Here is a 13,545-nt window from a genome sequence, read left to right as displayed (position 1 = left end):
CTACTAGTAGGCTCATATATGACTTAGAACTTAATTTTCTATCGTATTCTTACAAAATACAATAGCCAGACTTTTATTTATTTATTTATTTATTTATTTATTTATTTATTTATGTCAGCCAGAAGTTGAGAGGGTAGGGGGAGACAGAGAAGGAGAGACAGACATACACCTGCAGCACTGCCTCACCACTTGTAAAGCTTTCCTCTCTGCAGGTGGCAGGGGCTCGAACCTAGGTCCTTGTGCACTGTAGCATGTATGCTCAACCAGGTGCAACACCACCTGGCCCCAGTAACTAGACTTTTAATTGTGAATGTAAGGGTCTTCTAGTCGCTTCTCATGAGATGACAAAATCTTGAAGGTGTTGTGTGAAAATTATGGGTGTAACATTATAAAAACAGGGTAATTGTGATAGCAGTAGGAAGGCTTAAGACCTTTAAATAGATGATGACGCAAGTAAAATAATTTTGATGAATATATTTTTTAAATGTAGTTTGCAAATTGTTTGAAGTCTCCTTGCCAGAAGATTTTGTCCTCTTTACCGTATCACTTACAAAGCCAATCATTTCTTTGTGACTTTGCCTTTTGTGAGTTTTTGTGCAGGTTGGAAGGGTGTAGAGTCACTATATTTCTCTGACTCCCTTGCACACCTTCCCTCCAGCTCTTTGTTCCTAGATATTTGTGTTTTAAGTATGTTAACTATACTATAAAGTTGTCATATTAATAAAGTACTTCCCTACGCTACATTTCCCCTTCCAATTTACCTCTTTTTCAGTAACTGTTAGTACTCTTACTCCTTCTTCCTGTTTCTTTAGTCTAATCCTACAGAATTTTATATCCACTATTAACTTTTAGCATACCACCACCCCCCAATTGCTGCTCATCTAGATAATGGAATGTAATTATATTTTAGTCCTCTTATTTACTATATACTCCTTGACACCAAACTTATTGTATGAATGGCCTTAACCCCCAGTATTGTTCTTTCCCATCTACTACCAAAAAAATCTCTTCATTAAATTCTGGTTATGATGTTCCCAGGTTGGCTTTCTGTACACTTCCTTTTTATACAGCATTATATTGAATCAGCTATGTCTCTATAATGTATTTTATCAAACAGTAATGCAGCCAATTCCTCCAGCCACTTAGAAATCCTGGGTTTAAAATCAATAGAAGACTTTCTAGATCATTTCACTTCATCCTTGTAGAATTGTTTTCTGTTTCCCCCATCACCTGGAATGGATTTACTCACTGACATCCTTTCATTCTATAAAACCCCTCTCGTAGTTATCAAAACTCTTCATGAGACATAAGCATTATCTTCCCTTTTTGAGCAACAACAAAATTTCTTTCTTTACATCTCCCACCTGGGAGGGCAGCTACTTATGTATTCACCTCATCGCACTTCCTAGATTTTAAGCTACATGTGGGCAAGGCCAGCGTCTTACCTAAGTATGTGTCTGTGGGATGATATATAACAGCATGTTGCTAGGAAGTGTTTACCCATGCATTTAATTGTATGGAAAAAGAAACATTTTCCCAAACCTGAGTATATCTGATCTCTAGAAAGGTAATCTTTTGTTACACATCTTCAATACTTTTTGATAATTACATCTCAAAGAGTTTGCTAAAATATGTATGCTAGGGTGCCTCCCTCCCCCTACTGAGTATCTTACAAGTACTGATAGCAAGCAGGGGGTCACATTATCTTAATACAAGCAGGCTTTTGAAACTCTTTGTAAAGGCACGCATAGGTGTTTGTAGAGTGGTGATTGCGATGATGAATGTTACATTGAAAACTTTGAAAGATATTTTGTGTCTGGGAACTTGAATCTTGTGCTCTATAAAGTGTACCTCACCCAGGAACGCCACCACCTGGCTTCTGTACTTCATTTCTTAACTATTTAAATTATTGGGACTCTTTAAAAGTCATTCACTGATGTCCTTTCAAGTAGATTATCATTGAGATTGTATAATGCCATCAAAACTTGAAGTTACCTTAATCCTTTTTCTTCCCTTGAAGATTAATCTTCATGGTGTCCTAATTTTTTATTTTTCCTGTTGTCCCTCAAATCAGCCTTTCTTTATAAGCATTACTGCCTTCCCTTCTTTGTCTAACCTGCACCTGTTCTCTTCTAAGGACGTTCCCCATCTCTCTAGCCCTGTAAAGGTGTGGAGTGAAACTTTTCAGTTAGTTGACATTCTATAATTTTTTAGGGTTGGTAGTGGGGTTGTTAAAGGCTCAGTTCACAACTCTCCCTTTCCCCAGTCAGTCTATTGCAGAATAGCTCTTCTGAAAACCCAGCCCCTTTCAGATTTGTGCCATTGCATGCTACCTACCCTCTAGCTTGGTGGTGTGAGGTGCTGAGGGACTTGTCAAGTCGACTAGGGTCTAGATTTCTCAGGTATTCACAATGGCAGCCTGCCAGTAACTTAGCCTTGATACTTGTCCCACATCATCTCTCCGGAAAATATGCCCATCTCAACTTGAGCTCCTTATTTTCAGACTCAGAGTGAGGATCTAGTCACTGCTTTCTCCTCCTGTCACCTTTTGATCCAAGTGTCCTGTTCAGCACAGCCACTTGTACTTCTTGTCATCTATAATGACCTCTTGAATTGTAGACATGTACCCAACTTTCTCACTGTCCCCCAAGCCCAAGCCACCATCTTCTCCCCCAGGTTGCTCTACTAGCCTCTGGACTATTTTCCCTCCTTCTCAGCTGCTACCAGCAACCGGGTGATCCTTTTAGAATATTTATTGAATCATATTTTATACTTGTGTCCAGTGACTTCCCATTCTATTGAGAGCAGTACCTACACTCTTCATTGCAGCTTGATCCTTTCTGCCATAGCTTCTGCCTCTTTCTAGCCTCTTACTCCTCCCAGTGGACTCTGGCCTTCATGCTTGGTTCTGCTTCAAAAGATTTTGCATTTGCTGTTTTTCTACGAGGCATTTTCTCACTTTGATGTTTGTGGGCACTGTGTCCTTCCTTCAGGTCTTGGCTCACATGCCACTTAAAGCATCTCTCTGCACCTTTAGTATCTTTTATCTGAAGGGAAAAGGTTTAAAGAATATTTGACACAGTTCAACACCCTTAGAAGTGAATTATCTGTCTTCCTTCTAGGATATATGCTTTGAAGTGTAAGGACATTGTCTGCTCATTCATCTTGTGATTTCCAACACTGGATATTACCTACCACATAGTAGACCATTAATGTCTTCTGACTAAATGGATAAGTAGTATACTATCTCACTTTGGCTTCCCTTTCCTCATACAATCTCTTCTCTGCTTCTCTCCCTCCCTCCTGCTGACTTCTTCTACCCCCAGGAACAGAGATGTTTGTGGAGGTAGATGCTCTAATAGAACTTACATTTTAGAAGCAAATGCTTTCAAAATTTGAGAGTTTTCCCTGGAAATGAACTTGATGTGGAATTGCTGGTAGGCACTCAGGGTCTTAGGGTCATTCACATGGAACTGTCTTTCAGGTTCTATCTCCATCTGGAATTACTAGAATTTGTGATTACTACATCTGACACAACTCCTTCTAGCATCATAATCTTGGTGTTCTATTTTTTTAATATTTATTTTATTTATTTATTCCCTTTTCTTGTCCTTATTGCTTTATTGTTGTAGTTATTATTGTTGCTGTCGTTGTTGGATAGGACAGCGAGAAATGGAGAGAGGGAGGGGAAGACAGAGAGGAGGAGAGAAAGATAGACACCTGCAGACCTGCTTCACCGCCTGTGAAGCGACTCCCCTGCAGGTGGGGAGCCGGGGTTTGAACCGGGATCCTTATGCCGGTCCTTGTGCTTTGCGCCACCTGCACTTAGCCCGCTGCACTACAGCCCGACTCCCAATCTTGATATTTTCATCAGGAATTCATTTGATTTGGATAAATTGATTTATAGGTAAAATGCCATTGAAACCTTCCTGAATAGGCTAAAGTAGAAAGCAGTGCAAATGAAAGGAGTAGGTACTTTTAGGCATTTCATGTGATATGTAGGTAAATTCTCTGAAGTTCAAAGAGAGTAAGTACATACAGAAGCTAATGAAGTTGACTTGACATCGTAGATCTAGTCCTGTGCTTCTAAAAAATATGTTCCTTCCACCTACTAAGTAAATTTGACTTGTTTATAAATGATAAAGAACACTTCAGAGAAGCTTCCTTTTAATCTCAGAAAACTTTTTTTTTTTATATTTCCCTATCCTTTTTTCTCTCAATTGTTTTAGAGCATATTCCTTCCACGTCACTGCAGACGGTCAGATGCAGCCTGTCCCCTTTCCCCCCGACGCCCTCATTGGACCTGGGATCCCTCGACACGCTCGTCAGATCAACACCCTGAACCACGGGGAGGTGGTTTGTGCAGTGACCATCAGCAACCCCACGAGACATGTGTACACGGGTGGGAAGGGCTGCGTCAAGGTCTGGGACATCAGTCACCCGGGCAACAAGAGCCCTGTCTCTCAGCTTGACTGTCTGGTGAGTGACTATGGATGAGCAGGCTTAGACCTTCACTTGGAAAGTGAGACAAGATATGGTGATGGTGAGAGGCTGAGATGCACAAGCAATACACAGAATCAGTCCCAAGGGGGTGTTTTGTCTTCAGTGGTTTGTGGTTTTTCACTTGGAGATAAAGAGTTGACAGGGGAGGAATGACTTTTAGTTTTAGACAGAAGGACCCAGTTCTTCACAAGGCATGTGCAAGCCACTGTGCATCTTCACTAACCCTGCCCGGTGCCCAGGGCCAGGCAAACCCCTTGCTTTCCTGTCTGACCAAGGAATTTGAGAAAGCTAAGAGCCCACCATAGTTTCTATGAGCCTGCATCTACATCATAATATATCATTATTATGAGATAATACTTCATGTACCAAATAGTAGATATCCCATGGCTGTTTCATGGCTATTTGTCCCTACTTAAGAAAATTCAGTTTCATTTTGTTCCTTAGATAAGCAGGCTTTTTACTATAGAGTGATGCTAGGTCAATTTAACATTCCCATAACCACATGAGGTGGGAGGAAATTTTTAACTTTTTTTTTTGGTCACTTAACACTCCTTCCTTTATCAGGTTGATACCGTTTAATCATGTTCTTCTTTAGTTGGATAATATAGGGCGAGGGAGAGGGAGAGAGATTGAGAGATTGAGATTTCTTTAATTAAGCCAGTGACATTTTCTTGGTGACAGTAACTAAACCTTTCATTAGCCAGGTCAGATGTGCCAGATTCCCAGGTGTATGTCCTCCAGGCGAGGCTCCTGCATTAGTTTGTGTTTGTGGGTGTGCAAATGGCTCAGAATAGTGAGAGCTTGTGTGCATATGTGCTCAAGTGACTCAGGCAGCTGGTGATGTGGTAGTAGTGGGAGTGGATCTAACTCTTTCCATTTTCATACTAATTAAGATTAAGTATCTCAGTACTAAATTTTGTAGATCAAGTTTAAGTACTTCCCTAATTTCATGTAATTTTCTAGCATTAATCCACTTTATCATTGTCATAAGTAAAAATGGCTCATTAAAACCAGGAGGGAACACAATACTTTTATGGATTTCTGCTCTCATGTTAATGCTGTTTTCCTTTCCTCATGAGTAATCTCTTGATGGGTTTTGTCTCTGCAGAACAGGGATAACTACATCCGTTCTTGCCGATTGCTCCCCGATGGCCGTACCCTCATAGTGGGAGGGGAAGCCAGCACTCTGTCCATTTGGGATCTGGCTGCCCCAACCCCTCGCATCAAGGCAGAGCTGACATCTTCAGCCCCAGCCTGCTACGCTCTGGCCATCAGCCCTGACTCCAAGGTCTGCTTCTCGTGCTGCAGCGATGGCAACATTGCCGTCTGGGACCTGCACAACCAGACACTGGTGAGGTGGGTCAGCAGAATTTTCTTCTGTTTTGAGGAGAAGCCAGCTTTACCAGAGCTAGCCATGCCAGAGCATTCTCTGTGTGTCTAACAGATGAAATAGAATTTTCTTGTAATTATTGTTACAGGCCCGTATTATGGTGTTAGGAACAAATCATTCATGGAAAATGTTGTCTGCCTGATCTGGATTTTATAAAATCAAGGGTTGGGGGCATAGGATAGCTTAGTGGGTAGAGCATGTACCTTTCTATTGTATGATGCTCTGGGTTCTGTTCTGAGTACCATGTATTAACAGTGTTTTCGTGTCTGTTTTTTCTCTTTACAAAAAAAAAAAAAAAGAAAGAAAGAAAGAGCCCCCAGGAGTTGGAATATTGGACAGAAACATTGAGCTTTCAAACATAATGACATCCAGCGTTTCAGCCCCAGTATCTCCTGTGTCAGAGTGATACTCTCATTCTTTTTCCTCCCTCTACCTCATTGAGTTTGTTTTTATTATTGGTTTTTGTTTGTTTCCAGCAGGGTTACCTACTACTCCTGGTGGCTTTAGGGGGTGGGGTGAGGTGGGGTGAGCAAAAGACACCTGCCGCACAGCTTCATTACTTGTGAAGCTCCCCCCTCCCCCTGCAGATGGTGGTCCAAGAACATGAACCCAGGTCCTCACACATGGTGGGTAATGTGTGCACTTCACTAGGTGCACCACCACCAATCACATACACCTTCCACACATACACCCTTAAAAAAAGAAAAAAGAAAATTTTCCCAGTAGGTGGCCCAGAATGCATGTGCATGAGGCCATGGGTTTGTTCTCTGGCATTGCATAAAAATAGATGTCTAGATAGAAGAAAGGGTAGAGCGACTCGTCTTCCTTCTCCTACACTGCTTTCTTCTTTGCTCCTCCCCCTCCCTTCCATATTAAGCCTCATCAATTCAGATGTTGGGAAGCTGAGGTCAGTTTTACATAATTAATGTGCACAAGCTTCCCATGACCTCTTGAACTCATTAGATATCTGTAATTTGCCATCTGTGTCTGTTAATAAACTGCTATTGTTGCTAGACACTCAATTGACTCCGCAGGGTGTGTGCTACTGTGCTGGGTGTTGTGTGTATCTGACATATTTCATTTCATTCAACAGTTATTAAGCATCTACCATGGACATATAGGTACTGTGTACCGTGAGACAATAACATTATCTGTAGTTCCTGCTTGATAGTATCCTCTTTCCCTCCCATTGCCTTCTTGCTCATCTTAGTGGAACAGATTCCTGGGGAGCAGAGCACATTGGTTCTGTCCTGAGCTTGACTTAAGAGCAGGGCCTTCTCATCTTCCACAGCCACCTGCTGTCTCATTGTTGCAAACTGGCTGCATTTGCCCTGCTGCTCCTTGTGCCCTTCCCCACAGCTTTGTAGCAGGGAGAATGTGCCTTACATGCTTTTAAATGCTTTCCTTCCATATCACAAAGATAAATTTCAGACTGTATCTTTGATTAGTTCATATACATGTAGGCTGTGTTTATTTCGGTTGAAGGAAGGATTTCTGTATGTTTAATTGGTTAAATGTACATGTAAGAATAATTTGAAGAGTACTTCCTAAGTATTCAGAATAAAAAGTGGGGGCATCAACATTTCAATTATACTTTAATCAGTCTGTAATTATGTTTTGTCACTACTTTGAATAACTAGAAGAATACTACAGCAAAATGAAATCTACAGCTAACTACAATGAGATTGATTGCTAAGGAATTCTAAATAGAGTTCAGTGGAAACCTAACTTTCCTTCCATTCTGAATTTCCAGGCAATTCCAGGGCCACACAGACGGGGCCAGCTGTATTGATATTTCCAATGATGGCACCAAGCTCTGGACGGGCGGCCTGGACAACACAGTCAGGTCCTGGGACCTTCGAGAAGGGCGGCAGCTGCAGCAGCACGACTTCACCTCACAGGTATGGTTTTTATTTTTACCTTTTTGTCTGTGATATTTTAGGGAAAAAAATGGTGAACTACATGACATACTTAAAGAATAGTTCAATTGCCATGTGATGCCATCAATTTTGACAAACGTAAATGAAAATTTCATTTTCTGTCAAAATGAGTGTTTATTTCCTTTCTTTTTTTAAAATAGTGGTTCAAGAGTTGTTTACAAGATCATAAGATTACAGGATATAGTTCCACACTAGACCCATAACCAGAGTTCTCTGTCCCCATCCTCCCAGCCATAATCACTATAGTTTTCACAAAGTCTTAGAGACAATTTGGCTGCTTGTTCTGGTTTTGGTATGGTATTTTGTTTTGTTAAGTTTATGTTTCAATTCCAAGACTCCATATTTTGTTAGAGAATTGAAGAAAATATCTCATTATAATCTTTTTGCTGGTTTTTCTCTCACTGTCTATGATTATATGTAATGGGGTTTTACATACTTGACTGGAAAGTTAAATTCTGGAGAACCATTGAACTACTTTGGGATCACCTTGGTTTCTCCCTGTAAAATTCAAATTTTCTTGGTCTCCTTTCTAATTTAACTGGTACCCCATCACCAAAGTAAACAGGAAGTATTCTCTTTAGCCAACATCATTATCACTTGCTTTAATTCTAGATCTTTTCGCTGGGTTACTGCCCCACTGGAGAATGGCTTGCAGTGGGGATGGAGAATAGTAACGTGGAAGTGCTCCATGTCACCAAGCCAGACAAATACCAGCTACATCTTCATGAGAGCTGTGTGCTGTCACTCAAGTTTGCCCATTGTGGTAAGCAAAGCCTTCTTGTTCTCCATTTTCTGTCAACCCAAATGATTCCTCCTGTTTGCCTGCTGATGCAGTTGAGTCAGGTTGGAGGACCAGATGGTGGCACACCTGGTTAAGTACACACATTACAGTGTGCAAAGACCCAGGTCCAAGCCCCTATTCTCCACCTGCTGAGAGAAAGCTTCTCGAGTGGTTAGCAGTGTTACAGATGTATCTGTCTCTTCCCCTCTCTATCTTCTCCTCCCCTGTAAATGTTTCGCTTTCTCTATCTAATAAATAAAATAAAAAAAAAAATTCGACTCGGGTCCTTTAGTTGAGTATGTGCTTCCTTTAAAAAAGTACATTATTCCCTTATACGTGCTACTCTTCTCATACTATGTGAATTTGTGCCATCACAAGCACTAACATCAAATCTAGGAGAATTGAATTAATTAATTTTGCCATCATGATTATCACTGGGGTTTAGTGCCTGTCCTATGAATCCACTGATCCTGTGGCCATTTTTTTCCCCCCATTTTTGGATAGGACAGAGGGTAATTGAGAAGGGAGGTGAAGATAGAGGTGGAAAGATAGTTACCTGCAGACCTGCTTCATCGCTTGTGAAGCAACCCCTCCTGGTGGGGTGTGTGTGTGGGGGCTTGAACCGTAATCCTCTCGTGTGTCCTTATGTTCTGTGCTACGTGCACTTAACCCGGTGTACCACCTCCCAGCCCCCGAGAATTAAATTTATTTTTCAGGTAAAAAGAAACTCTCTGTTGCCCACCAGGTGAGATTGTTTTTGTGGGTAGTTTGATATGCTGTAAAACTAACTTGAAGTTTGCATTTCTTGAAACTTCTTCCTGTAGGCAAATGGTTCGTAAGCACTGGAAAAGACAACCTTCTGAATGCTTGGAGAACACCTTACGGGGCCAGTATATTCCAGGTAACAAACTTATTTTTAGCTACCATTTGCTGTGTGTTTCACTGCAAGGCCATTTGTTAACACTTTTCCATGTATATCTTTAAAATAATAGTACATGTAATGTCCTAGAAAGGAGTTGGTCTGTCTTTACTGCACAAAGAAAACTATGCCCAAGGGAGCCTGGTATCATAGCCCTGGAGCTGGAGGTCCTTCCTCCCAGTTATTTTGCCTGAATAGTCTGATAGCATTAATTCTTTGCTATGGGAGGGGCTAGGTGGTGGTGCACATGCTACAGTGCTCAAGGACTCAGGTTTGAACCCCTAGTTCTCAGCCTGCAGGGAGAAAGCTTTTCGAGTGGTGAAGCAGTGTTGCAGGTGTCTCCCTCTATCACCCGTTTCTCTAAATTTTTGGCCATCTCTGTCCAATAAATAGATAAAAGTAATACCAATTTTTTTTTAATTTCATATTTAAATTTTTTTTTTTTTTTAAAGTGCCATGGGAAAGTTCAATAAATTAAGACTGGCTTTTATAAACTTCATTCATATTAAATTCAGTATAACTTGGTGAAAGTGGTAGCAAAAGCAAATAGTAAATGTGACACACATATATAATAGATTTACAATTTTCATAACCAAGTGGTATCACATCATAGAATGAATTGATCCAGTTGTATCAAAAAATACATTTTGAATGATAATACTATTTGGATAGTAACATTAAAGTAACTGATACTTGTCATGTGGCTAAATTTAATATTCTTTTTTTATTGTGACTCCTAATCAACAATAAAAAAAATAGAGTATATATTTTGTAGTTAATACTACAAAGTCTTGCAGGTGTGTTGGATTATGAGACAAAATGTAGTCATTACACAATGTAGTGATTTCTTTAAGAAAGAGGTAATTTTAGCATGTAGCTTTGCTTCAACATATTAAGCATTTGCTTTTTTTAAGTGTTCAGAAGTTCTGGTTAAAATTATACAGATTTGGTTGGGGCTTTTGTTTTTCAACACAGCTGAGTTCAAAGCTGAGACTGAATCTCTTGTGGCTACTATAGTGTTCAGAACTTGTTACTGAACACTAACAGCTATATTTTTCTTTCAAAACCTTCCCCACTAACAAATTTGCATTCTGTTTCTACAGAGTTGGGCTTTATATTAGAAATACACTTAGGTTTTCTGTCTCCAAAAACGTCATGTTAGCAACCCCATCTATAACCTCACTTGAGCTCTACAACAACCCTTCAAGGTGGCCAGCATGTAAGATGCATTTGTTTATTTTTGTAAAATGCCACATCTGTTGTTCCACAACTCAACCTAAATCCACACCCTCTGACTGAAATTTAAGAGTTTTCCATTTCATGATAGCACTCTCTTCTTGACTGACTAGTGCTAAATAATAGGACTTTGTGGCACCAGCAGAAGTATTCATACCACAGACTTACCTACCACCTGATGGCCACAGTGCAAAGAATGGTGCAGTGTCCCAAAGAATGGAAGACCTCTACCATTTTAAAAAGCACTGTGACTTTCCACCTTCAGAGTTCCTGCTTGCTCAACAGAACATTAAGCTTGATTTTTTTTTTTTTTAATTCCTCCATGCCCTTTAGTTCTGCCTCTCGTCACCTGGTTTCTTTCAGTATTTAACATTTCTTTTATATGTTTCTTTCCTAGTCCAAAGAATCCTCATCGGTGCTTAGCTGTGACATCTCTGTGGATGACAAGTATATCGTCACTGGCTCTGGGGATAAGAAAGCCACGGTTTATGAAGTCATTTACTAAGGACAAATCTTCATGCGAACTGGACTCCTCCTTGTAGCACTTTGTTCTGTCATCCTTCCCCTTCACATCTAAAACCAAGGATTTCAAATACTCATTGCAGTTGTGGATTTGAGTCCCCTTTCTCTCCCCTGCTTCCTCCATGCTATTGAATTGTGAATACTCATTAAGAACCTGTGATACCAAATCTTGAGCTAGCGACTTGGAAGAACATGGAATAACCATACTTAACAGTGAATGGAAACTTTAATTATGTATTATATCTGTAATATATTTATTTTGTTTAAAGAAGGCTTTCTAACAATGGCTGACTAAATAAAGCTGTCTGCTCCTGCAATGATAGTGAAGGTGCGTTGTATTTGATCCCCCCCCCCCCTTTTCTTTTTGGCAAAAGAGGGGAAAGGAAGGTTTAAAATAATTGATTTAAATTGTCACTAAATGTAGACTAATGACTGTATAAAGATGTGAAATGTATAATTACATATGGAAGCAATATGTTGGCTGTGTTAGAATTTTGTTTTCTACTTATTTTAAAGATGTTTGAAAAATTGAGCAATTAGAACATGACAGGCCAAGTCATATTCATTTGAGTCTTTTTGGACAACTTTAACCAATATATCTAGAGCTTTAGATTATATTCGATAAAAGTAATTGAACTTTTTCTTTTTTGACTCGTTGACAAGTGTCTTTGTAATATGTTTTTAATTCCTTTTTTATTGTATTATAGACAGAAGAACAAATTAAATTTGGCCTCACTCAGAGAGAACTTAATTCCTTCTGGATATTTTTGTCATGTTTCTTTGCAAAGGGAAATGCCTGTCTTTGGGCAGTTTTGTCATTACGAGAAATTACAGGCTATTTTTTAGCATGTTCTGGGGGAGCTGCACAGATTCAGAGAATTTCTCCCACTGTGCAAGTCAAGTCTTTTACAAAACAAACAAACAAAAAAAGAGGAGGATTTGCAAGGACCTCCCTCTGAAAACCAGAAAGGATGGACTCTCACCTGGGATGAGGACTTGCTTTCTTTACCTCCAGTTCTTTCCATGTCTTAGTTGGATGTCCCTGAAATGGACACAGGCTATGCCATTGTGCCAGAAACATTGTGTTATCTTTTATGTTGTTGTTGTTGCTGTTAAACTATGATATGTGACTCCTTTTTTTTATTATTATTTTTTGTTTGAATGCTTTAAAAGAAATCTTTTTAAGTCTGTGGATCTGCTGATGTACAGTGCCTTTGCTGCTATGGATCAAAATCAAGAGAACTGTGTAGATAAACTTTATTGTATAAGTAGAAAATTAATTTCATACTAGAAATGGATGGATGCTGCAAGTTGAAATGGACTGTCCATTGACGTTCCTAACGTGGTAGCAGAAAAAAAAAGGTGTCTTAAGTGCTTAGTGTTTGATGTCATTAATAGTTTCGTAAAACTCTACAGTGTAGAAAGATTTTGATACTAAACTGTGCATTGTACATAGTTCTAATGCATTGTATTGACCACCAGTACTTCTATAATGGTAGATTGTTTGTGCATTCAGACTTTTAAGCATTAAACATAAATAACTTCTAATTTGCTTATTTCTAATTTTTTTTCTTTTGCTGGCTTTAGTTTATTCTTTTTGATTACACCATTCTTATATTAAAAGTTACAAGTTTTATTCAAGGGAGATTGGATTTATTTATATTTTTAAGGAGGATTGTTTTTAAAGTTGTTTGTTTCTCCAGCAAGGGGATTCACTGGGGCTTTGAGCCTGTATAACCCACTACTTTTGGTGGATTCTTACCCTTCCCCCCCACCTCCTCTTCTCATTCTTTTCTTTCTTTGTCTTCCTCCCCGTCCTCTTCTTCATAGAGGGAGAGAGAGGCCTGGTGAGAAGAGATACCACAGTACTGCCCCACTGCTTGTGAAGATGCGCTGCTATGTGGTGCTCCCATGTGGTGTCTAGAGGCTCAAACCTTGGTCTTCTCACTTGGCAAAGTGTGCTCTCTACCTGGTGAGCTATCTTCCAGCCTCATATGTGGGTTTTTAGTTGCTAGAAAGATTAGTGAATAGATGAGTTGCAACCAAATATTCATTGGGTGCCTCTGCAGTTTGTAAGAAGTATTGTCAAGAAGTTGTCCTGACGCTCAAAACCTTGTTGCTGTAGAGCATCGAGAGTTGTGCAGTTCAGTATGGTCACTGTTAGCCATTCTTGGCTTTTTTTTTTTTTAAGTGTTACTTTTTAAAAAAAATTTTATTTATTTTCCCTTTTGTTGCCCTTGTTTTTTATTGCTGT

The 13,545-nt window shown here is 39.6% G+C and overlaps 1 protein-coding gene across 14 annotated transcripts in view; it reads left to right on the top strand.

Annotated features, from left to right (window-relative positions):
• The window catches only part of LOC103107323 (TLE family member 4, transcriptional corepressor), a 167,898-nt gene extending 155,059 nt beyond the window's left edge, over positions 1–12,839 (top strand). For all 14 annotated transcript variants that reach the window (XM_007516111.3, XM_007516110.3, XM_007516104.3 and 11 more), the window contains 6 exons: positions 4,230–4,479; positions 5,612–5,859; positions 7,647–7,794; positions 8,446–8,596; positions 9,439–9,515; positions 11,167–12,839. In XM_007516111.3, coding sequence (XP_007516173.1) covers positions 4,230–4,479; positions 5,612–5,859; positions 7,647–7,794; positions 8,446–8,596; positions 9,439–9,515; positions 11,167–11,274 — 982 coding nt within the window. In that variant the 3' untranslated portion in view covers positions 11,275–12,839. The remainder of the gene's footprint in view (positions 1–4,229; positions 4,480–5,611; positions 5,860–7,646; positions 7,795–8,445; positions 8,597–9,438; positions 9,516–11,166) is intronic.
• The last annotated feature ends 706 nt before the right edge of the window (positions 12,840–13,545 follow it).

Source organism: Erinaceus europaeus, chromosome 10 (assembly GCF_950295315.1).
Source record: "Erinaceus europaeus chromosome 10, mEriEur2.1, whole genome shotgun sequence".
NCBI classification, from domain to species: domain Eukaryota; kingdom Metazoa; phylum Chordata; class Mammalia; order Eulipotyphla; family Erinaceidae; genus Erinaceus; species Erinaceus europaeus.
This window is presented reverse-complemented; position numbering and strand designations above follow the sequence as displayed.